The sequence below is a fragment of the Schistocerca nitens genome, chromosome 2 (assembly GCF_023898315.1).
Source record: "Schistocerca nitens isolate TAMUIC-IGC-003100 chromosome 2, iqSchNite1.1, whole genome shotgun sequence".
Taxonomy (NCBI): domain Eukaryota; kingdom Metazoa; phylum Arthropoda; class Insecta; order Orthoptera; family Acrididae; genus Schistocerca; species Schistocerca nitens.
This window is the reverse complement of record NC_064615.1, coordinates 1,191,594,415-1,191,621,556: the sequence shown is the minus strand read 5'-3', so window position 1 is coordinate 1,191,621,556 and position 27,142 is coordinate 1,191,594,415. Positions and strand designations below refer to the sequence as shown.

Below are 27,142 nucleotides of genomic sequence, written 5' to 3'. Positions count from 1 at the left end.
GGCAAAAAATGTTACAAATGCAGCCAGCGAGCTGCAAGACCTGTGCAAAAACTTATCTACAGAAGTATAAAAGTTAAGTCTAAGAGTGTACTGGTTAAGTTTAGAGTCAAAATTTGCCAAAAAATAGAGAGATAAGGTATGTGCAGATGTAATGGAAACAACTGAAAAAGCTGAAGCCAGGATGCTGAATAAAGGCAGTACCCCTGCTGAAAAGATAGTGTCAGAGTGCAAAATTTATGTAGATACAATAGAAGAAGCTCTAAAAGAGAAAGAAAGTCAATTTCTAACTAAAATAGATTCAGGTTTAAAGGAAGCAGAGGAAAGGTAACAAGGCATTATTGCTAAAACTACTGACATTCCAAACCAACATTTGGCAGAAAACTAATTCATGCTTTTAGATAAGTTTGATACTTTGACTGGTTACCCACAATATGTGGTTAGCCCATCAAGGGAAAACAGTCAAGGTCGCAGAATGCAACAATGCTTTCTGGCTCCTATTCCTGTCAAGCAAGTGCCATTGCCATGTGCTTTGCCACAGGCAAAGATAAACCTGCCTGTCACTGACAGCGCAGTGTGTTTGTCAACATACTTGAAGATGAGAAATTACAGTTTCTGGTATTAACCTCTGAAGGGAAGAGAACTAACCCCATGGCCATTATCAGAGCATTTTGAAATGTTTTACCTCATACATGGACCAAAGCCCAGAAAAATAGATTCCTTGTTGGATACAAACAGGGTGATGTTCTACTATTGGTTACGGACATGGTGGAATGTTGCCACTACCATGTTTGAGAGTGACTTTCTGGGTAAATATTGGTCTGAGGCTATATAAGAGACGCCCAGACATTAAGTATTGAACTCAGCTCCATTCAACAGCAAAAATAGAAGGTTAAGGGGCTATTTTGAAACATAAATAAATTGAATAAAACCAGATACTGGACAGACCTAGTATCTCAAGTAGACATGCTGAAAATTTTAAAGGGCCATGTTCCTGCCCACAGTAGGGAAAAACTCATTTCCATTTTGGAACACAACACTGAATATTTTCTATCAGTATTGGACTCCATGGATTTTATATACAAAGAGAGATCAGCACAACCCAAGCCTGATAATACACCGATAGTGCCACATAGATTTATGGACCAACAAGGGAACAATGGATTCATAGTCCGACACAGATGGCAACCTTACCCCACACAGACCTATGGTAACAGTAACAGTAATCACAACGGCAATGGGAAAAGCCATAAATTCAAGGGAAGATATAAAAGAAATGGGCAAACATTTAACAAAAACAACTATAAAAGGCAAGTGGAGAATGGCCAGCCTGTACAATATGAACAGACACAAGCTACCAGCAATAATCAGCTGATTGCTTGGCAACCACAAAACTATTCCAGACGGTCAAATAGTCCACAGGCAGCAAAATTCAGCCAGCAAAGTAATGCACATATGCTAAATAACATACAAAGGCAAAGAGAATTTCCGTTGAGAGTCTCACAGGATACTAATCAGGATACTAATTGGTGTAATCAGATCCATATAGTAGAAGTTACACCTAACCCAGAGACCAATGTTACCATGGGCCGGAAAACTTGAACCGATCATGGTAGGCTCCTGGTCTGTGACCTGTGGGGGAGGGGGGGAGGGGGGTGGGGGGGTGGGGGTGGGTTGGGGGGGGGGGGAGGAGTGGGTGCATGAGCTTGATTGACACTTGCTTTATCAGATACAATCAAGGTACTGATGTAAAAGATGATCTGTATCAAAGTAATAAGGGTACACAGGAAAACTTGGTCATGGTCAAGGGCAAGGTACACGTTACTATTAAAGCCAAAATAATTGCCACTGATCAGAAATCAAAAGGAGCCAAAATACATGCCTTAAATCCCATCCAATTAGGACAGTTTTCTGTATGATGCAATTTTTTGACAGTAGAGAAATTAATAGTTGATTGTTTAATTGGTATGGATAAATTTAGGACATACCAAATACAAATTGATATAGGCAAGGGCCAATGCCATTTCACAGTAAATAATCAATTATTTGCAGTAGATCTAATCAGGGGAAGTACTGATAAGTCATAAATCTGAAGTTACTCATGACTTTGAGGTTTAATTGGTAAATCCCATAGTCACGTTTGTCAACACATTCAATAACAAACAGTCGGCAGTAGAGAAGGTAAACATCGATACAAGAAACACAAAGGTAAGTGAATCAAAGTGACCAACTCAAGAACAGCAAGAAGAACTTAGGGAACTGATACTTGCTTATATATCGTATTTACTCGAATCTAAGCCACACTCGAATCTAAGCCACACCTGGAAAATGAGACTCGAAATCAAAGAAAAAAAATTTTCCCGAATCTTAGCCGCACCTGAAATTTGAGACTCGAAATTCAAGGGGGGGAGAAAAGTTTTAGGCCGCACCTCCAAATCTAAACAAAGTTGGTCCATTGTAATATGAGACACAATTTAGGTCGAATGAATGATGATACAGCTACAGTAGTTTGGTTCGAGTCATAAGCTTAGCAGTTAAGCTTTATCAGGTAGCCATTGCTATGCATCAGGCACTCCGTCCATATTTTTACGGGTACCCTTCCTTTTTCATGTGCTTCGTCTGGTTTGAATTGATTGCTTATTTTTCTTTGATCTGATAAGTGCCGTTCTCTTTGTTGTAGGTGTTTACGTCACTCTAAGCTGAAAATGCATTACTGTACCGTGTCATGATTGTTTGTCGCATTCTGATAATGTGTGTTTACGACCTGTCGCCGCTCGAGGCAGGGCTTGCTTTTGTGCACGCTACCGCCGCTTACAATTAAAAAACAAAAGAGAGGAATCGTCTCATTAGCGAAACAATGGCAAGAGACTGCCATTTAATGTTACTTACACCGCTGATTTCTTCGATAATGATCAACAAGAACCAAATAATAGACTATGTATGATAGAAGATGTTCTGAATGAGAATTTAGCAAAAATTTTTCTCCGTTTGAAAATCTTTGCAGACGGCTCTTTAGTACAATACATTCTGCACAGAAATTAGAGTCATCTTAGATTTAAAAATCTAGTCAATTGCCATGCTTCATTTCTGACTGTACCACTATTAGGCATAAGAATAATACGAATATAAATATGACATGATATGTATATTCTTCCATGTTTGCTGTTGTCTCACTCTAGTTTCATAGTTTATTAGGCAGACAGGATTTAAATGAGATAGCAGCAAACACGAAACAATACATGGCAAAATGTTTATATTCATATTATTCTTATGGTGAAGAGAATACTGCATGTGATTCACAATATATAAAAGTTCCTATTAGCAACCATCTCTTCTCACAGGTAGGAAAAAATTCAGAACGTAGAGTTGGCCATATTGACAAACATCTCAAACAGTCTTGCCAGTCAGATTTTCGTAGTACATTGAAATGCTGCTACATTCAAAGATGAACAATACGGAATTTGTATTTACTTCGTTGGATAATGTATGAAAATGCAGTGGTCAAAACTAGGAGCAGAGAAAAAAGCTCATCTTCCATCTTTTTTTTTTTTTTTTTTTTTTTTTTTTTTTTTTTTTACTGACGCAGAGGTTTTGGCGCCAGTATTTATCTTTGTCCCTGCAAATCATGCCTGTGTAGCGCTACATATATTCAATGGCATAACTTAGTTGTGGCGGCACCCACCAACATTTTTCAGAACTTCCACTTACTTTGCACTCGATTCTAAGCCGCAGGTGGATTTTTGGGTTACAAAAACCGGAAAAAAAGTGCAGCTTAGATTCAAGTTAATACAGTACATGTATTTGAAAAAATACAAGATATCATTAAGGATTTAGTGCAGAAGATGGAAGTATACCCTCACAAAATTTTTTTTCTACTTAATACCCTATATCATGGACAAAGAAGGAAGCAGTAAGAATATAGATTAACAGGATGTTTTCCCCTTACTGTAGTTCTATTTTGTCCATGAGTAGGGCAGATGGCAAGCTGTGCTTGGTCCTCAATGTACATAACATTAATAAGATTATTGTACCAGTTCAAACACATCCAGACAATTTAGAGGAACAGTTTATGAAATTCCATGATGCTACATTTCTTACTGTAATCGATCTCTGATACTCATATTGGCAAATAAAACTACATGAAGAAAATCAGTAGTATACCACCTTTGTATGTGGATGGAGGAGCTTCAAATTTCAAGTATTACCATTTGGACTGAACGTAAGTGCAAATGTATTTATCTGTGCTCTGGACGAAGTGTTAGGGCCCGAACTTTTCTGTAAGGTAACAGTATACTTGGATGACCTTTCAGTTGCCACACCCACTTGGGTAGAATAAGTATTGACCCACTTTTCCAAACATGGAGTAACAGCAAAGCACAAGAAATCTAATTTCAGACAAGAAAGGTAAAATTTTTAGGACACACAATCTCTTCTGAAGGCATACTCCCAGACCCTAAAAAACTTGAAGCCATTAGGAACTGTCCTGTTCCTCAAAACAAGAGGGAATTAAAGGCATACTTAGGCTTAGTTTCATTTTCAGGAAATTCATCACTAACCAATTTATGAACAGTAATGCTTTACTCAAACTTCTCTGGAAAATCAGACCTTGGTTATGGGACAAGCAATGTCAAACAGATTTCAAGAACATCAAGCAAGCCTTATTAAATGCTAATATTTTATCTCAACCAGTCATGAAGAAGGATTTTTGTTGATGCACCAATGTGTCTTCTCAACGTCTGAAAAAATGGTAGAAGAAGAAGGAAAACTCATCCCTAAAGTAATTAGCTTCATCAGTTTCATCTTACCTGAAGCTGAATGTTCATATTCATTTATGGAGTTGGATGGTTTGGCTGTAATTTGGTTCTTTTAAAGGTTAGAATATTTCCTTTGGAGTAAACACACAAAAATGTGCTGTGACTATCAGTGCCTATAGTTTCTCTTAACTTGTAAATTGCTACACTGACAGATAGCCAGATAGTGTATGTATCTTCAGTAATTTGATTTTGAAATAGTGTACAAAAAGGAAACCAAAATATAATAGCTGATGCTCTTTCTTGATTACCACAAGGTTCTTTTAGAGCAGGAAGGTGAAATAAGAGCTATGTTGATGAAAGCATAAACCCTCTGATCATACTACATCCACATGTGTAATTACATGGAGCAATTACAGGAAAACGTATGCAAAATAGTGATGAAAAGGTTTTTCACTATTCACACAGGTGTTCTGTTCCATAGGAACCATCCCGAACAAGAACAATGGCACGTGTGTTTTCCAGAGGAATATCTGCATGATTTTATATTATACACACACAATACTTGGGGCCATTATGGCACTGCAAAGTGCACTGACAAAATAGGTTAATATTGTTATTTCCCCAACCTTAGATGAAGACTACTACAGATGGAAAGAAAGTGTATTGTCTGCCAGAAAACAAAACATTCTAACATCTCCAAACAGATTGAACTCCATCCCATTGTGGTTAAAAAATCTCTAGAAAAGGTATTGTTGAATGTGGCTGTAACTTATCCCAGGGGTAATGGGGGAGTAAAGTATATAGTAGTTCTGTATGATATCTTCACCAAATACAAAAAACTGCATGCTGTACAGAACATTACAGCCAGTTCAAAATAAGATGAATCAAAGAATATTATTTTGCAAGAGTTGGAAAACCAGAAGTCATGTTAACAGAGAATGCATCATATTTTGTTAGATGTAAATGGAAAGAGTTTTTAGATTCCAACCAAATCAAACACATTTTAGTACCCAAATTTCATCCCGATGTATCTCCCATAGTAATGGTGTTTAAGGAATTCAACAGGTTTGTGAGGACCTATATACCTTGTAAACGTACCAAGTGGATTGAATACATTGCTCTCTTCCCCATATGTTGCTCTCTTCCCCATACATCAACTGGAGTTACACCAAATGAGCTGATGTTCAGTTGCAAACAAGTGGATGAGTGGGAGAAACTTTTGACTGAGATACATATAGGAATTATCACGGCAAGCGGTAATCAAGCTTGAAATCTGGGCTAAATAATGGAAAGGAATTTATGACAGAAAGCTGAAACATACAACACAATTTTATACAGGACAAAAGGTGTTACTTAGAACACATCCCAAATCCACAAAAATTGGGAAACTGAACCATAAATGGCAAATACTACACACTGGACCATACATAATCACGAAAATCTCCAACCCAGGAGCATACAGATTAGTACACATGAACACGGAGAAAGACGAGGACCTTTACCCACACAAAGACTTGAGAATGTTTACATATTGAAGAAGGGCTGTATATCCTCTAAGCTGTATATATGTATAATAATATTAGATGTAGGATGCTGGAAAATCACATTCCAGAATTTATGTTGTTAGTTGATAAGGAAAATTTGTGTTTGTGTTTTTTGATATACGTCAAATGTATAAATGATAAGATGAGTATATGTAAAAAGGAAGAATTTTACTTTTATGTGTCTAGAGAGGACAATACTCTAAATACAAAGCTTCATCTTATGCATGGCCCAGTTGTAAACAAATAAATGAACATGCGAAATGCATGGTACAGTGCAATGCAATACACAACTTGCCGCAACGTAAGTGGTATTGGAGCAACACAGTGCGTGCACATTTTGGAGCAAGCTAGTCAACAAACTGCAAGCACATGCATGCAGACAGGCACAGCTCTGGAAGTGTTGGAGTGCCCCCCCCACATAAAAAAACTGATGAGCTTCAAAATGCACTAGCCTTTGTAAAGCCTGTTCAATAAACAGGGACACAGAGAAATAAGAGAGTCTATACTACAACTATGACTACCTGCACAATACACAAGCACGAAGATAAGCTGAGGGATTATAACCACAGGAAAGGGATGCTAAACTATGAGATATTTACTTAAGCTACGGTTCTATATACATTATATCTATATATGCACAATATTTACAACTTTAAATACTGAAATGGCACGCACTAATTATATTTGATAGATGAGAAAAGTCTTGCTGCAGGTAAACAAGCAAGTACAGTATAAGTGGCAAATTGATAAGAGATTGCACCATGCCTCTAAAATAATTTATCTTTCAGATTTATGAGGTAGGTAGAGACGCACATATGACATTAAATAAGTTTTTTGATAGCATGATTGCACACTGAAATGAATTAATACATGGCTGAATATATGAAATAGGTATTAGTAGCCATTGAGCCACTATACACTTATCTATGAAGATTTAGTTTTAAGTTAGTATTAAGATTTTTCTTCCAGGAAATGATGCATTGACACATCCAAAAATGAAGAAAGATAAATGCTTATAGAGTGTTGGATACCAAATAAACATAAGAAAGGACTCCACCACAAGTAAATATAGTTGTAAGTTTATGATATGTATGAATGTAATAGAGTGAAAGTATATGAAGAAGAAAACAGTTGCAGTACATCACATGTCATGATGCTGAACTAATAAGGTTGAGTACTACCAAATAATTAAGGGGTCAAAACCGAACTACTGTGAGTGTTGACTACCCATGAAAGCGTCAAATACCTGAATTACATGGAAATTTTTATGCACATTTGTTACTTATGTAAACATTGTTTTAGGATCACTATAGGTAACATATCATATTCATGATAAAACTCTGTAAACCTCAGCTGCACATACATGCGTGCGGATGGATATATGTGTGTGTGTGTGTGTGTGTGTGTGTGTGTGTGTGTGTGCTCGAGTGTATACCTGTCCCTTTTTTCCCCCTAAGGTAAGTCTTTCCGCTCCCGGGATTGGAATGACTCCTTACCCTCTCCCTAAAAACCCACATCCTTTCGTCTTTCCCTCTCCTTCCCTCTTTCCTGATGAAGCAACCGTGGGTTGCAAAAGCTTGAATTTTGTGTGTGTGTTTGTGTTTGTTTGTGTGTCTATCAACATACCAACGCTTTAGTTTGGTAAGTTACATCATCTTTGTTTTTGGATATATATTAAAAGAAGCTGACATGCCTATAAAAATTGATAACCATTCAAAAGAATAACTCCAATGGGCTATGCCCAAACCGGCCAGGATTATCAACCTTCAAACAGGGAAGTAAGCTAAGGCACTGTGCACCTCTGCATGATGTCAGTGCACAGTAGGGGAGGGGTTGCGGGTGGTAATTGTTGTATTAAATCATATTACATGTTCATTCTTTTCTTTTATATAAGCTACATGTAAACTGAATGAGTTATAGACACCGCCAAAGGTAAATTAATGAGTTGCTTTGTGACAAGGATAATGTTTTGTACATAATTAAATATCTGTATGAAGTAAAGTAAGAAATATGCTCTTCAACTTATTAATTCCTGTATTTCACACCTTTGCCTCCAGAAGTGGCAGTGTACGGACATATGGTTTGATCCATCACACCAGTATTGTTAAAAATGTGTACGAGGTGTGGCTAGAAAAAAACCGGACTAGTACTGGTGAAACAATAAAACGAATGCAATAAGGCTGAAAGTCACGTGGCCTGTCACGTGACTCTCGCTCCGCCTACTGCTTGAGTTTCATCTGCCTCCTGCACTCAGTCTGCCCGTGGCGTCTGTTTTAAGTAGTTGACGTTTTGTCTGTGTGTCGGAAAATGTTGAGTGTACAGAAAGAACAGCGTGTTAACATCAAATTTTGTTTCAAACTAGGAAAATCTGCAAGTGAAACGTTTGTAATGTTACAGCAAGTGTACGGCGATGATTGTTTATCGCGAACACAAGTGTTTGAGTGGTTTAAACGATTTAAAGATGGCCGCGAAGACACCAGTGATGACACTCGCACTGGCAGACCATTGTCAGCAAAAACTGATGCAAACATTGAAAAAATCGGTAAACTTGTTCGACAAGATCGCCGTTTAACAACCAGAGCAGTGTCTGAGTTAACAGGAGTTGACAAGGAAAGTGTCGAACAAGTTTACTGATTTTTTCAATGTTTGCATCAGTTTTTGCTGACAATGGTCTGCCAGTGCGAGTGTCATCACTGGTGTCTTCGCGGCCATCTTTAAATCGTTTAAACCACTCAAACACTTGTGTTCGTGATAAACAATCATCGCCGTACACTTGTTGTAACATTACAAACGTTTCACTTGCAGATTTTCCTAGTTTGAAACAAAATTTGATGTTAACACGCTGTTCTTTCTGTACACTCAACATTTTCCGACGCACAGACAAAACGTCAACTACTTAAAACAAACGCCACGGGCAGACTGAGTGCAGGAGGCAGATGAAACTCGAGCAGTAGGTGGAGCGAGAGTCACGTGACAGGCCACGCGACTTTCAGCATTATTGCATTCGTTTTATTGTTTCACCAGTACTAGTCCGGTTTTTTTCTAGCCACACCTCGTATCTCAACCGTTCATTAAAAGTGTTATAAAAAGTTATTGGAAAAGCAATATTTATTTGCACAGTTAAGTAGTCAACTCCTATCTGTTCATCATTTCACTCGTCGCTGAGATCCTGCATCAAGAGGTTCGGTGCAGAAAAGAAGAATTTACACGGTATCCGGAGGACCGTTCCTGCATCGACATTGTCACAATTGAGACTAAACACAAAGGAATTAATGTGAAGCAGTATGTAACGCAAAAAGTGTTTTGAACTTTAATGTATTGATATAGAAAAAACATGTAAACTCCATCCACAGGCCCTGCTGGACCCAGCAGTACCGACCAGCCACCAAGTCATCCTCAGCCCACAGGCATCACCAGATGCGAATATGGAGGGGCTTGTGGTCAGCACACCGGCCGTATGTCTGTTTCCGAGATCAGAGCCGCTACATCTCAATCAAGTAGCTCCTCAGTTTGCCTCACAAGGGCTGAGTACACTTCACTGGCCAACAGTGCTCGGCAGACCAGATGGTCACCCATCCAAGTGCTAGCCCAGCCTGACAGTGCTAACTTCAGTGATCTGACGGGAACCAGTGCAAGGCAAGGCTCTTGGCTATTGATATTAAAGGTCTGCTGATATTGGTATCAGTTAATGTTCACCCAGGATTGTGCACAGATTCATAATTTACATTCAAATTTGTTTCAATTATTCTTTCCAATCAATTTTTCCAATTATTCAAGCAATTATTAATTTCCATTACCACATCGCTATTCAGAAAGCAGTATTGAATGATTAGATACTAGTAGTTCAGTATAGTATTTTCCACTGGATAAAAAGCAAATATTAGAAGCAGAATTAATAGCAACCAAAGGTACAAGTCAACTAATAATGCAGAAACACTTACAGTAACTAGAAATGAAGTGAATTCACATTTATAGAAAGTAGACTCTAGTGTCAAATCTTCTGATAGTGAAGAAACTGATTATAATACAGATTTGATAGATGATAAGTCACCACCTTCTTATTAGTGATAATTTACCATATTCAGCTATGACTGAAAAATTATCTCCTATTATTAATCAGAACTTACTACTATTTGTTAGTACTGAGAAGTCGGTATCTTCAGTTAATACTGACAATTTACCAGTGCCTATTATTATTGAGATTTTACCATAATCTTTTACTACTGGGTATTTACCAGCCCCATTTAATACTGGGAATTTATTATGTTACATTATTATTAAGAAGTTATTAACAAAATTTACTATGTATTGGTATTAATGATATATATTTGCTCTACAAGTGAAGTTTGGTACATCATTAGCTAGCTTTAAAGACTAGAGATCTATTACACATTAATCTCATAAAATTAATTACTTAAACTATGGGTACAGTATACATGAAATTATTATACAGTTACATGATTTATGATTTGGACACAAGCAGTGTGTGTTCCATGTAAAGAAATATTATTACTTCAAAATTATGTTTAGTATTGTAAAGAAAACTGGGAGAACATGTAGTTTACATCAGATAGTGAGAACAGTTACTACAGTTGTGCATAATTTTTATTTTTAGTAATAGCCAGAGCCCTTTGCAATTTGATGGCTGTACATCACATTGGTCCACTACCTCATAGCTCAGGAATGGCAGACATTTCTACTGGCATGCATCTGTGTGGTGTACATACAGATAGTGACCAAAAATTTTACAGAAAGGGACACACAAATACTGATAACATGTATCATCGATATGACATTGAAATACTTGCAAGAATATAATAGAACTGAAAATTATTAAGAAACGTTAATCAAGTGACCAACAGGCCCTGTTCAAAAGTTATGCTACTGAAGTATCTCCAGAATCTTCAAACTGTGGTTGGTCATTTGGGGAGTACAAACATTTAGTAGTTTCATAGGTAACCACATTTATATTTTCTAGTATCTGTAGGGGATTGCTACAAAAGAAAACACTGATTGGATAATCATAATGTCATAATGTGATGCCTGGGAAGGCCAGCTAGAAACCAACATCTGTACTAAATAACACACAAGTGAGTACGGTAGTGTGGCTAAGATGTTTGCTCTGCTGATGTAGTCTGATGAAGAATACAAGTTTATAAGCTGAATTCACTAGCAAAATCTTGTTTATGGGTATATCTACTGCTCAATTCAAAACCTTTTCCATATGATGAGTGAATGTAGTTTCACACATCATAATTTAATTTTAATGAGTAATGAACACAAGGAGTCTAAAAATTACACAGTGACATGTTAAAAATACCACTGACAGTAAAATAAAATAGAAAATCTCATGTTAGAGACAGCAGAAATTGCACAGAGTATGTATTTTTCACTATTTTTAACAGATAACTTGTTAACACAGATTTCAAGAAATGTAAACAGTATTCTGATTTAGTGAAAACTCAAGAATGTCTGACAGCATATCATTCCATGAAACAGGCAATATTGCACTTATTCCGAAAAGAGCTGAAAATTGTCACCATCATCACAACTCCAACAGACAATCACATTTGCCTGAATTCACCAATAACAATGATTTTTTCTAGTGATGAAACCTATCAAAAGTAAAGAGAAAAGCACTAAAGGATAGTTACTTAGCCTATTTTTTGGCAAATACTTGAGTCTTCAAAATATCAGGCATTAACTATAACAAAATATCACTTAGTGGTTTAACTTTTACAAGCTTTCAGAGCCTGGTATTCATCCAAAAATGTTGGTATAGAGGGAGATCGCATCAATGGTGACAAGCAAAGTGGGTGATGGGAATGGGACAGGCACAAATTTCAGGTGAGTTAGGAAATGGTTGGTATCTTTAATATAGGAGAGAATTTTTTGTTCTAAGGGTGATCTTCAGAAGAAGATAAAAGGCAGACTGTATGGTTTGGGTGGGATAAGAAGTTCTTTGGATTGTGGTGTAAGTCCTTGTGAGGGGGCTGAGGTGTTTAAGAGGGACTGCAAGTCACTTTGGATCTTAGGAAGAAAGTAAAAGGCTGAGGTGCATGGTTTGGGTGGACTAAGAAGTTCTATGGATAGACGTTTACACCCTTGTGAGGGGCCTGAAGCTTTTAGGAGGGACTGCAGGTCATTACCCATAGTACAAAGATTTCCCTCCTATATTAAAGATTGCATCCATTTCGCAGATAATCTGAAATCCATGCCCATCCCACTCTCACTCCCCAGCAATCATTCTTTCCCTCTCATCCAATTCGGTAAGTCTCCCCTAACCCGAGATTCTGGATGACTTTTCTGTACTGTAATCCTTTTTATAAACCTCTCCAGTCCTTTTCCTTCATCCCTCTTCCTTCCCCTTCAACTCTTCTGCCAGAAGAAGGAGCTACTGCCTCCAAAACTTGTAAGAGTTAAACATTTTAGTATGTGTGTTCTCTTACCACTGTTTGGCGAGTAGATTTCTTATCTATCCATTCAGATTATATTGTCGATAATTGATTATTTTTATTGTTATGAAATATCAGTTAGGATTTTCACAGGAATTGCTACATAATTTTTTTTGGAAAATCGTAATTTATAGTGCCCAGAATGTTTAACAGCCCCTGAAACATACTTACCAGTCGAAAAGTAACTGTCTGCTGTTGGTCGAACAGAAGGAGTCGGAGGAGTGATTTTGACGTATGGGGATGACAACTTTGGTGACTGACTGTGCTCTCTTTCATCTAATGGAAAGACACAACAAATGATTAACATCATAACAGATTTATCAACACTTGACACAATATGATAGATTCAAAGGATGAATGCCTTCTAGATGTGCTAAAGAATCTAAAAATACAATCTTGAAACAATTTATATACAAAACATTAAAGAGATTCACAAACATAGTTTAATAAAGGGAAACAAATAAAAATCTTTTAAGAATGTGTTTTCTTTTCTTTTCCATTAAACTGTCATAGAAGGAGCAGAGCAAATGTCCAGCTGAAAGCAACAACAGGATGGGTCCCCTCCACCACATCAGAATCAATGTTGCCACTGGGCAGAGGGCCGCTGCAGAAGACACATGATAAAGCATACTGTCCCAACCCAATAAAATACGCTATGCTGAGAAAGGGTAAAACATGTCTTTCAAAACCTGCATAATAATTACTATGTGCTGAGTCACTTTGCTCATTCAACTGTTATCCTGGGGTTTTTAGCAGGTGAGCATAAATCTCAAGTCCTTCAAACATATTCAAATCTACAACTACATACATACTCCGCAATCCACCATACGGTGCGTGGCGGAGGGTACCTCACATCAAAACTATCATCTTCTCTCCCTGTTCCACTCCCAAACAGAACGAGGGAAAAATGACTGCCTATATGCCTCTGTACGAGCCCTAATCTCTCTTATCTTATCTTTGTGGTCTTTCCGCAAAATATAAGTTGGCGGCAGTAAAATTGTACTGCAGTCAGCCTCAAATCCTGGTTCTCTAAATTTCCTCAGTAGCGATTCACGAAAAGAACGACTCCTTTCCTCTAGAGACTCCCACCCAAATTCCTGAAGCATTTCCGTAACACTCGCATGATGATCAAACCTACCAGTAACAAATCTAGCAGCCCGCCTCTGAATTGCTTCTATGTCCTCCCTCAATCCGACTGATTGGGATCCCAAACGCTTGAGCAGTACTCGAGAATAGGTCGTACTAGTGCTTTATAAGCGGTCTCCTTTACAGATGAACCACATTTTCCCAAAATTCTCCCAATTAACCGAAGATGACTATCCACCTTCGCCACAACTGCCATTACATGCTTGTCCCACTTCATATCGCTCTGCAATGTTACGCCCAAATATTTAATCACCGTGACTGTGTCAAGTGCTACACTACTAATGGAGTATTCAAACATTACGGGATTCCTTTTCCTAGTCATCTGCATTAATTTACATTTATCTATATTTAGAGTTAGCTGCCATTCTTTACACCAATCACAAACCTTGTCCAAGTCATCTTGTATCCTCCTACAGTCACGCAACGACGACACCTTCCCATACACCACAGCATCATCAGCAAACAGCCACACATTGCTATCCACCCTATCCAAAAGATCATTTATGTAGATAGAAAAGAACAGCGGACCTACCACACGTCCCTGGGGCACCCCAGGTGATACCCTCACCTCCGATGAACACTCACCATCGAGGACAACGTACTCGGTTCTATTACTTAAGAAGCCTTCGAGCCACTGACATATTTGGAAACCAATCACATATGCTCGTACCTTAGTTAGGAGTCTGTAGTGGGGCACCGAGTCAAACGCTTTCCGGAAGTCAAGGAATATGGCACCCGTCTGATACCCTTCATCCATGGTTCGCAAGATATCATGTGAAAAAAGGGCGAGTTGATTTCGCAGGAGTGATGCTTTCTAAAGCCGTGCTGATGCATGGACAGCAACTTCTCTGTCTCAAGGAAATTCATTATATTCGAACTGAGAATATGTTTGAGAATCCTGCAACAAATCGATGTTAAGGATATTGGTCTGTAATTTTGAAGGATATTGGTCTGTAATTTTGAGGATCCATCCTTCTACCTTTCTTATATACAGGCGTCACCTGCACTTTTTTCCAGTCGCTCAGGACTTTATGTTGGCCAAGAGATTCGTGATAAATGCAAGCTAAGTAAAGAGCCAATGCAGTAGAGTGCTCTCTGTAAAACCGAATTGGAATCCCATCAGGACCTGGCAATTTATTTATTTTCAAGCCATTCAGCTGCTTCACAACCCCAGGGATGTCTATCACTATGTCCTCCATACGGGAATCTGTGCGAAACTCAAATGGCGGTATGTTTGTATGATCCTCCTGCGTGAAAGATTTCTCAAATGTTGTTGCTGCTGTTGTTATTGTTGTCGTTGTTGTTGTTGTAGTGGTCTTCAGTCCTGAGACTGATTTGATCCAGCTCTCCATGCTACTCTATCCTGTGCAAGCTTCTTCATCTCCCAGTACCTACTGCAGCCTACATCCTTCTGAATCTGCTTAGTGTATTCATCTCTTGGTCTCCCTCTTCGATTTTTACCCTCCACGCTGCCCTTCAATACTAAATTAGTGATCCCTCAATGTCTCAGAACATGTCCTACCATCCGAGCCCTTCTTCTAGTCAAGTTGTGCCACAAGCTCCTCTTCTCCCAAATTCTATTCAATACCTCCTCATTAGTAATGTGATCTACCCATCTAATCTTCAGCATTCTTCTCTAGCACCACATTTCAAAAGCTTCTATTCTCTTCTTGTCTAAACTATTTTTCGTCAACGTTTCACTTTCGTACATGGCTACACTCCATACAAATACTTTCAGAAACGACTTCCTGACATTTAAATCTATACTCGATGTTAACAAATTTTTCTTCTTCAGAAACGCTTTCCTTGCCATTGCCAGTCTACATTTTATATCCTCTCTACTTTGACTGTCATCAGTTATTTTGCTCCCCAAATAGCAAAACTCCTTTACTACTTTAAGTGTCTCATTTCCTAATCTAATTCCCTCAGCATCACCCGACTTAATTCGACTACATTCCATTATCCTCGTTTTGCTTTTGTTGATGTTCATCTTATATGCTCCTTTCAAGACCCTGTCCATTCCGTTCAACTCCTCTTCCAAGTCCTTTGCTGTCACTGACAGAATAAGAATGTCATCGGCGAACCTCAAAGTTTTTATTTCTTCTCCATGGATTTTAATACTTACTCTGAACTTTTCTTTTGTTTCCTTTACTGCTTGCTCAATATACAGATTGAATAACATTGGGGATAGGGTACAACCCTGTCTCACTCCCTTCCCAACCACGGCTTTCCTTTCATACCCCTCGACTCTTATAATTGCCATCTGGTTTCTGTACAAATTGTAAATACCCTTTTGCTCCCTGTATTTTACCCTTAACACCTTCAGAATTTGAAAGAGAGTATTCCAATCAACATTGTCAAAAGCTTTCTCTAAGTCTACAAATGCTAGGAACGTAGGTTTGCCTTCTCTTAATCTTTCTTCAAAGATAAGTCGTAGGGTCAGTATTGCCTCACGTGTTCCAACATTTCTACGGAATCCAAACTGATCTCCCTGAGGTGGGTTTCTACCCGTTTTTCCATTTCTCTGTAAAGAATTCACGTTAGTATTTTGCAGCTGTGACTTATTAAACTGATAGTTCGGTAATTTTCACATCTCTCAACACCTGCTTTCTTTGGGATTGGAATTATTATATTCTTCTTGAAGTCTGGGGGTATTTTGCCTGTCTCATACATCTTGTTCACCAGATGGTAGAGTTTTGTCAGGACTGGCTCTCCCAAGGCTGTCAATAGTTCTAATGGAATGTTGTCTATTCCCGGGCGCCTTGTTTCGACTCTGGTCTTTCAGTGCTCTGTCAAACTCTTCACCCAGTATCATATCTCCCATTTTATCTTCATCTACATCCTCTTCCATTTCCATAATATTGTCTTCAAGTACATCGCCCTTGTATAGACCCTCTATATACCCCTTCCATCTTTCTGCTTTCCCTTCTTTGCTTAGAACTGGGTGTCCATCAAAGTTCTTGACATTCATGCAAGTGGTTCTCCTTTCTCCAAGGGTCTCTTTAATTTTCCTGTATCTATCTTACCCCTAGTGAGATAAGCCTCTACATCCTTACATTTGTCCTCTAGAAATCCCTGCTTAGCCATTTTGCACTTCCTGTCGATCTCATTTTTGAGACGTTTGTATTCCTTTTTGCCTGCCTCATTTACTGCATTTTTATATTTTCTCCTTTCAGCAATTAAATTCAATAGTTGTTCTGTTACCCAAGGGTTTCTACTAGGCCTCGTCTCTTTACCTATTTGATCCTCTGCTGCCTTCACTATTTCATCCCTCAAAGCTACCCATTCTTCTTCTACTGTATTTCTTTCCCCCATTCCTGTCAATTGTTCTGTTATGCTCTCCCTGAAACCCTGTACAACCTATGGTTCTTTCAGTTTATCCAGGTCCCATCTCCTTAAATTCCCACCTTTTTGCAGTTTCTTCAGTTTTAATCTACAGTTCATAACCAATAGATTGTGGTCAGAGTACACATCTGCTCCTGGAATTGTCTTAAAATTTAAAACCTGGTTCCTAAATCTCTGTCTTACCATTATATAATCTATCTTATATCTTCTAGTATCTCCAGGTTTCTTCCATGTATACAACCTTCTTTCATAATTCTTGAACCAAGTGTTAACTATGATTAAGTTATTCTCTGTGCAAAATTCTACCAGGCGGCTTCCTCTTTCATTTCTTAGCCCCAATCCATATTCACCTACTATGTTTCCTTCTCTCCCTTTTCCTACTGTCAAATTCCAGTCACCCATGACTATTAAATTTTCGTTCCCTTCACTACCTGAATAATTTCTTTTATCTCATCATACATTTCATCAATTTCTTCATCATCTGCAGAGCTAGTAGGCATATAAACTTGTACTACTGTAGTAAGCTGGGGCTTCATGTCTATCTTGGCCACAATAATGCGTTAACTATGCTGTTTGTAGTAGCTTACCCGTACCCCTATTTTCCTATTCATTATTAAAGCTACTCCTGCATTATCCCTATTTGATTTTGTATTTATAACCCTGTATTCACCTGACCAGAAGTCTTGTTCCTCCTGCCACCGAACTTCACTAATTCCCACTACATCTAACTTTAATCTATCCATTTCCCTTTTTAAATTTTCTAATCTACCTGCCCAATTAAGGGATCTGACATTCCATGCTCCGATAGGTAGAACACCAGTTTTCTTTCTCCTGATAATGACGTCCTCTTGAGTAGCCCCCGCCCGGAGATCTGAATGGGGGACTATTTTACCTCCGGAATATTTTACCCAAGAGGACGCCATCATCATTTAATCATACAGTAAAGCTGCATGCCCTCGGAAAAAATTACGGCTGTAGTTTCCCCTTGCTTTCAGCCATTCACAGTGCCAGAACAGCAAGGCCATTTTGGTTAGTGTTACAAGGCCAGATCAGTCAATCATCCAGACTGTTGCCCCTGCAACTACTGAAAAGGCTGCTGCCCCTCTTCAGGAACCACACAGTAGTCTGGCCTCTCAACAGATACCCCTCTGTTGTTGTTGCACCTACGGTATGGCTATCTGTATCATTGAGGCACGCAAGCCTCTCCACCAGCGGCAAATTTCAGCTTTCGTTTTGCTGCCTTCCGTTGCCAGGCCAGACTGATCAGTGAGTGACTGGATGGAAGCCTTCGACCTGCTTACAGATTTTATGTAATACCAGAATTTCCTTGGGTTTTCAGCAAGATCTTTTGCTAAGGTATGACGGTGGTAGTGGTTGTATGCTTTGCGCATCATTCTTTTTACAGCACCAGGAATCTCTAGTCTCTTCCTCCAATCTTTCTTGTACCGCGAGTGCAGCTGTCTTTGCTTACTGAGCATTCTCCGAACTGTTCTGTTAAACCACAGTGGGTCTTTTCCATCTGTAATCCACTTTTTCAGCACATACTTGTCCAATGCGTGATTTACAATGAGTTTAAAACTTGCCCATAATTCTTCCACGCCCATCGTACCGGAAGTAAATGAAGTCAATTCATTTACTAAGTGGGATGCTAACAACTGCTTATCTGCTCTTTCTAGTAAGAATACTCTCCTAGCCTTCTTGACTGACTATTTAACTTTTGTAACCATAGTTGTAATGACAACATTATGATCACTAATCCCTGTCTCAACACTGACACCATCGATGAGGTCTGGTCTGTTCGTGGCTACCAGAACTCTTTGGACCTCTGTGCAGTATTTCCTTCTGTACTCATATTGAACATAGTTTGTTTTGCTATTTTTTATATGGGTCCCAAATATTTCCTATTATTGTGCTCGCAATGTTCTGCAAACTGGATCCCACTTTTACCTCCTTTGGCATATATAATATATCCTACAGTCTGCACACTTTATTTTATAAACCCCAGAATTATTAAATTGGTTCTTTTGTGCCACACTCCGTATGCAATTTGCCCTTCATTCCAATATGCTGCAGCTATATTTTTTCCAGGCAACCAATACAATAATTTCAGTGTGTAGAATCAAATGTGCAGGTGGGTAATAAATATTACACAGGCTAATGTGGGCTGAAACTTTTAAGATCTATTATAAAGAACACTGTTGGCACGATAACAGAACAGCATTTGGAATATACATAAAAAACAAAAAACGTGAACTACAAAGAGCATGCTAATGAATGGAAATAACGTACACAATCCCAAAGAGTTCGAACCTGAATGTTCTAGAATAAATTGAGAGTTAAACTCACTGGATAAAAATCTGGGAGAACTGTTCAATGAACAAAATGATTCTGCACATAGTAAATATTATGAAATTTTGAAAGATCAACGTATGTTTTGCTATAGGTAGAGAATGCTTCACCACTCATCTGCTGTAGTGGTTCACCACGCATTGGCAGAGTTGAATTTGGCATGATGGTGCTACTTTCAGCCTGGCTCTTATAGAGTTCCATTTATGCAGGTTAGTAGAAAAGGAAAAACAGGGTACACACCTAAATTTTTAACTAGGCTATCTCCCTTTATCAAAATGTATTTTTTAATCTAGGAAATCCTCTGTAATGCTTTATGTTTAATGCTCTGAAATTTTTTATGTATAAATTATTTCAGGACTGTAGTTTTAAATCCATCAGTACCACTACACACTTTTGACACCAATCAAATTTCTTTTAAAATTTCAATATAAAGAATCAGCATAGAACTATGGCTTATAGTACCTTACAGTAAAACTGATAGTTCTGTTAAAACTAAATACTCTGCAAATACAATGAATATATTTTAATTACAAAGAATTTTTTTAGTTCTGTAATATTGCAAACATAGGATCAGAACCCATACTATTTAAGAGATCTTGATGGGTAATGCTGCCTCATTAAAGGCAGTTTGAAATAATAAAAACAGAAATTGGCAGATGGAAAATAAGCCTATTTTAATTTTATTTGCATAAAACAAGCTTTCTGTAAGCTACATATCCATTAATCACAGTTGAAAGAAGCAAAATATGCTTACACACAATGTTTTAGTTTTGTGCTATTTGTCTAATTCTTTAAGGCTGTGGATTGTAAAAACTAACAGTACAAAAATCCTATTATATTTTGTTGACTTAAGATATTATAAAGTTGTGAAATCTCTTTTTGACCAACAAAACCTAAATATGAATAGAGAGACAATAATTTGAATTTTGGTCCACCCAAATAGAACAACTATGCCTTTAACAAACATAATTCTAAGTTGAAAGGAAGATTCACTTTACATGGCCTCAAGTATTCTGCAGATGAAAGAAAAGGTAAAGTGGATAAAAAAAAATGTCAATGTCACATGACATTGAGGGTGGGAGGTAGGGGGTTCAACTGCCAGTTGGAAAGCATGTTCTTCCTCTGCACACATTGGCTTTCCTTGTGGATATGTGAGAGATGTGTCACATGTGTATTTGTAGAGTGTAGGTGAGTGTTTAGGATGCATGGACAGTACAGTGTTATGTTTGAGTTGTGTGCTGACGGTGAGAGATGGGAGGGTGAAACCTGGTGCCCACAGGTGCCCTGGTGCTATCGAATAGCACCGAGGCAGCTGCTGTCACATGCTCTCACTTTGTGAGATACAACAGAGAGGTCTGAAATTAAATCTACAGTATTGGCTCAAAGACTGTTGATCAGGAACTTCATGGTACCACCTTTCATCCCCTTGCTGGCAAAATACTGGCAGTTGCAGTAGATCAAAAATATTTTAAGGGTTCCAGTGCACTGTGAATCACAGACACTGATGAATCCCAGAGAGTTATGTGCAAGAATTATAAAGTTGCTGTTCAACTTCTTTTTTCTTGCAGTTTTAGCAAAATATTAGAAGTATTTTCCAAGACAATTTTTGACTGATTCTTGACTTGGATTTGCTAGAAATCAGATGCTTGTTAATATATATATATATATATATATATATATATATATATATATATATATATATATATATATATATATATATAACAGAGGGAAACATTCCACGTGGAAAAATATATCTAAAAAGAAAGATGATGAGACTTACCAAACAAAAGCGCTGGCAGGTCGATAGACACACAAACAAACACAAATATACACACAAAATTCAAGCTTTCGCAACAAACTGTTGCCTCATCAGGAAAGAGGGAAGGAGAGGGAAAGACGAAAGGATGTGGGTTTTAAGGGAGAGGGTAAGGAGTCATTCCAATCCCGGGAGCGGAAAGACTTACCTTAGGGGGAAAAAAGGACAGGTATACACTCGCACACACACACATATCCATCCACACATACAGACACAAGCAGACATATGTCTGCTTGTGTCTGTATGTGTGGATGGATATGTGTGTGTGTGCGAGTGTATACCTGTCCTTTTTTCCCCCTAAGGTAAGTCTTTCCGCTCCCGGGATTGGAATGACTCCTTACCCTCTCCCTTAAAACCCACATCCTTTCGTCTTTCCCTCTCCTTCCCTCTTTCCTGATGAGGCAACAGTTTGTTGCGAAAGCTTGAATTTTGTGTGTATATTTGTGTTTGTTTGTGTGTCTATCGACCTGCCAGCGCTTTTGTTTGGTAAGTCTCATCATCTTTCTTTTTATATATATATATATATATATATATATATATATATATATATATATATATATATATATATATTAACATAATAAATAATTGTGAAAGTTAATTGAGATACAACTTCTGTGTTCTAATTATTCTCAACCTAGACAATAACACATGTTTTACAATTATTTCTTTTCAAAAAATTTGTCACAGTAGTTTTGTGCTACAATGTAACATTTGTGAAGGCAAATACATAGGACAAAGAGGCAGGACATTTTATGTCAGATACAATGAACACATGAGAACCTGGAAGTATGGGAGAAACCATTCCACATTTGCAGAACACCTAAGAGAATATAATGACAAACCAGCCACTAGAGAAGAAGACATGAAAATAATTAGAATAAACAATAAAAAACACCTCCTAATCCTGCAAGAAAACTATCACATACAGAAAACTAATGAAGAAAGGAAAACCTATTGAATGATCAAGTACACATGCCAAACAATTCATTGTTTACACAAATAGATAAAATAATTGAATAACACTCACAAAGAGGATATCTAATATAATAATAATAATAATACCACCAAATACCATAATACTATCACCCAACACCCTTTCACTCACTTATCCATGAATCCCTCCATACAACATTGGAACCAAAAGTCAAATCAGCTGTCACGAAAGATTTCAACCACCTTCTAACAGTTATTACATTCTTAGTCAACACTCTCAACTCAAACCACCAAAACATTCAGGTAAACAAACCGAAGAGGAGGAAAAACATAATGAAGTAGCTATACTTGCATTGTTAAAAGCACAGTGTTCGAACAAATAGCTATATGTAATGGCAAAAGAATAATAGCACACCACAAAAAAGAAGAAACAACATGGTGAACAGTGTGAAAAAGTTCGGAATTGAAAATTCTGCTTATGTTTCAGAAATAAAATGGTAGTGTGATCTCCAGACCAGATGAGAGAAAATGCAGATCTGAGCAAACTGTAAGTATTTACTTATTTACATAAAAAAAACTTGATGTGAACTGTTTGATAATCTAAAAAAAAAAAACTGTATTGTTATAGATCCCATTGAAGATGCCTTAGATCAAGAAAAAGGTGAAGTGTATCTGGGAAAAATAAATTAAGTTGCAGCAAGAAAAGACAGTTTTATTTACAAAACAAATAGAACACTAGTATCCACTTGAAAGACCATTGACAAGATCCAGATTTAGAGTGCTGTAGTTGTCTCCAATGAGAAGTTCTGATACAGCAGGTCACTATTTCTCCACAAGATGGAGCAAATTTGCATCCTGGCTGGCATAGATGCAGCGCAGCACAGTGGTTAGCATTGCTAACTGGTTACTGTGGCTTGTCAGTTGAAACCCAACCACCAGCAATTATTTCTTACCTAGCGTTTAACATTTCTGGAAGGTTCTTGGAACCTGTTTGTATATTCCGGAATAATCACTTTTGTATAAATAGCTGGATTCCAAAATATTTGATGTTCGTATAAACAGCTATACTCTCCACCCAGGAATATAGTTCTGTTCCATGACCATAAGGAATGAGCTTTCAGTGGTAAGTGATGTATTTCACTGATGACTCTGCTTTCAGATTTTGACTTGAGTGTAGTGAGTGTGGTTACAAGGTGACATCAATAAATCCTAATACCAGAAGTTCCCCCCCCCCTACCCCCTCTTAAACAACAAAACATTATGCATATTAAGAGAAATGGACATTTGCAGTAGGAGATACATTCGAGCTAGGATTCCTGAGGGAAGGTCAGTGGATCAGAGGAGCATCTTGTCTCGAGGTCAGAGAATAGGATGTTGGTGATAATGTAACTCACATTCATTAGAAAATGTTAATAGATAGCTGGAGGTGGAATTATCTGAGGATTTGCTCTCTGGAAGTACAGTATATACTCCGGTAACCTAATTACTCACCATGTCGAATACTTCGTTCTTTCCAGGAGTCTTGCTGTACATTGGAACTATGGTGGTGCACAGTTGGAGAAATAGATTTGTCTCTTGATCTCTGACTTCCAACACGCAAAGTAAATGGAGATCCTGCATGAAAATATTGATAAGTAGATCTTAAATAAATATGGTATTTTGGTAACTAAAAAAAAAGTAATAACTTAAGATGAAAGCTTGCAGATGTTCCTCAAGATTGCAGTTTTTCCTTGAATGTGTACTGAATAAGCAATTACAGTCAAATTTTTCTATAGTTATCATGTTTTCTCTTTTAGACAAACTTACATTTTCATTTCAAGTTCTTCAAATTAATAATTAAGACGAAGACTCATTTTCATCCTCACTGCTATAGTAATTATACACGATGGAGCAGAGGAAAATAGTGATTTTTAAACCATTAATACTCAGCAGGGAGTGGGAGTATTGATCTTGGGTGACCTCTTGCAGACAGCAGAGACAAGGCAGTTTCAGTCACCATGCAGCATAGAGTATTACTTGTTTGGTGTCGACCAGTTTAAGAACAATGATTTGCTGGTCCCAGTTCAACATGTCCAAACTCTGGAGCAATGTAGACAGAGTGAGAAAAGCAGTTTTCATTAGTCCGAAATGATCCATTAGGCAACAGGCTGTAACACTGGGTACGTAACGTCATTCGCTTCATCACACCTTACATGATGAACTCAAATTTCATTCATACAAAATAATGATCATCCATTTTTTGTGCAACACACAGAATTTTATGACATAATGGACATCATTTCTAACAATGATGAGCAAGGAAGCCCACATCTATGTGGATGGCTACATTAATGTATAGAACTGGCAATAATGGGCATCAGAAAACCCATGAGAGCTACAATAAAAACCTTTCCAAAGTTCAAAAGTAAAAGTATCACTAACATAGAGACTGTCGATCCCCACTTTTTTGAAGAGGGGGGAATTGCAATTAATGTGACATCTGCACACTAGATCGAAATCCTGCATGTGGAAATGGAAAGGCATCATGTGAACATCATGGAAATGTGGTTTCAATACTATAGTACCACAGATTACATGGCAAGATCATCCACAGAAGCAGTTCAATGAATGTTTCCTGAACATACCATTTCGTTATTCAATGATGCTCTTCCTAAATCTTGATAAAAATTTTAATTGGAAGGTACACATAGATTACTTAGCAAATAAACTGAACAGCTTGGCATTTGCAATGTGCATTTTGTCAGGTGCCACAAACATGGATACCAGAAAGATAGTTCATCACTGCTACTTTGGGTCAGTTATTCATTATGGCATAATCTTCTGGGGAAATTTAGCAAATGTCACTAGGCTCCTGGTATTACGAAAGAAAGTAATTAGAAACATATTTGTTGCATAAAAATGGGAATCATGTCGACCACTGTTAAAAAATCTGTCCCTTCACTTTACATATATGAAGTGGTGGTATTCTTATATAAAAATCAACATACACTAGACACTTTCCGTTTTGACCACAACTACAGCACTCGCCACAGAGATAATTTCAAACTTCCAACACATTGTTTAAAACTTTATGCCCAAATGCCAGAGTACATGGGGTTAAAAAATTTCAATAAAATAAAAGGCAGTAATATATTTAAGATGGAGCTTGGTTCACTGAAAAGGATGCTCTTTACTCTTCTGGTGGAAAAGTGTTTTTATTCTGTCAAAGAATCCATTGAGGACAGCTTCACAGTCTGAACACACAGATTGTATTACATATATTATTTTATGTACTTGTGTAGCTGTCACTTAGAAATGTAAAACATAATGTAAACTTTTGTATTTCTCTTAAAAAAGAGAAAAAAAGTTTCTTTTTGTAAATCTTAACATGTCTCCTGTACATCAAATCAAATGAGTTGAAAATTGTATGTAATGAGATGAATAAATCACATATCACATATTGATTTGTCGCTTCTTTTTGTAGGGATACCAAAATTGAGAGTGTATGTGAACAACCCAGACACAGACTTGAAAATTCCCATTAATCCAGATGTTGAAGCTGCTTTGAGTGAAATGTAGTAGGCAGCTGTGCAAAGCTTTCAGGGGAGGATCCAGATTTGCATCCAACAAGAAGCATGTCATCTTAATAATGTTATTTTCCAAACCTACTATACGTATGTAGATTTCAAAAATTCAACTACGTACAATTTTTTCTGTTTTCATTCATAATTTTTCTAGTTTTACTACTGACAATAAAGTCTTTTTTTTTTTTTTTTTTTTTTTTTTTTTTTTTAAAAAAAAAAGCCGAAAGCTGCTGCTTCTGAGATTGTTGAAATTAGTAAGCTTTGCCTTGACCTTTAGGCACATAAAGCTTCTTATGAATAACTACTTTCACAAAAAATTATGTAATTTAAATCTGAAATGAAATTTCTGTTGAGACATTTAAAATAATTCTAAACTGACTACATCCTGTTCTGGAAAGATCTGGAAGCTATGTTTGTAATACATAATGTAATTTTGGCATGAAGCATGTTACAGTTACTTAAGAGTAGTATGAGATAGCTCAGAGTTGCTTTAGGGTAGTGTCAATAGTGTTGAGGGTTGCTTTCGAGTTGATTCAGACATGTTAAGATTGAGAGTGTGGATTCAGTAGCTCTCGAGTTTGATACATGTGACAATCTGAGAAATTACGGTCTTTGTCTTGTGTAGAAATGTTGCACAATGTACTTACTTATCAACTAGTGTCATAGAAAATGTGTCAATAATGTAAAAATAAACTGATATGATGAAAAAAAAAGTAACAATATTCCAGTGGCTTCATATTGCAACACCTTGGACCTATTAACTGGAAAGCATAAACAGGAATAAAAAAGACTCACTAGATGAGATAGGCATAGCAAGATAAATAACATTTATCTGCTAATATAATGTTTATTCCCTCTAAAAACTATTTAAACATTGAAGCTTTCTGGCAGATTAAAACTGTGTGCCGGACTAAGATTCGAACTCGGGACCTTTGCCTTTTGCGGGCAAGTGCTCTACCAACTGAGGCAGCCAAGCACAACTCACAACCTGTCCTAGTGTTGTTGTCACATTGATGACACTAGGATAGGCAATTTAGCTAAATAAATTTTATATCTGTATATCAAGGGTCATTTAATAGTAAGGAAGGGAACATTATATGTGAATGCTTGTCTGTGATTAAAACAGTATCAGCTGGAGTATTGATAGTGTTCTCATTTCAGAAAAGAATATGACAAATGTTGATACCAAATAACTTTTTCTGCATATTATGGGCCAAAGAAACATAAACTGTGGATATGA

General features: G+C 37.4%; 1 protein-coding gene across 1 annotated transcript in view; it reads right to left on the bottom strand.

Moving 5' to 3' along the window:
• LOC126237535 (filamin-A) overlaps positions 1–27,142 on the bottom strand; it is a 914,413-nt gene that overhangs the window by 468,302 nt on the left and 418,969 nt on the right. Inside the window, exons 11-12 of the mRNA XM_049947718.1 lie at positions 23,831–23,953; positions 12,922–13,026 (exon numbers count right to left, since the gene is read on the bottom strand). Of these exons, the coding sequence (XP_049803675.1) occupies positions 12,922–13,026; positions 23,831–23,953 (228 nt within the window). The remainder of the gene's footprint in view (positions 1–12,921; positions 13,027–23,830; positions 23,954–27,142) is intronic.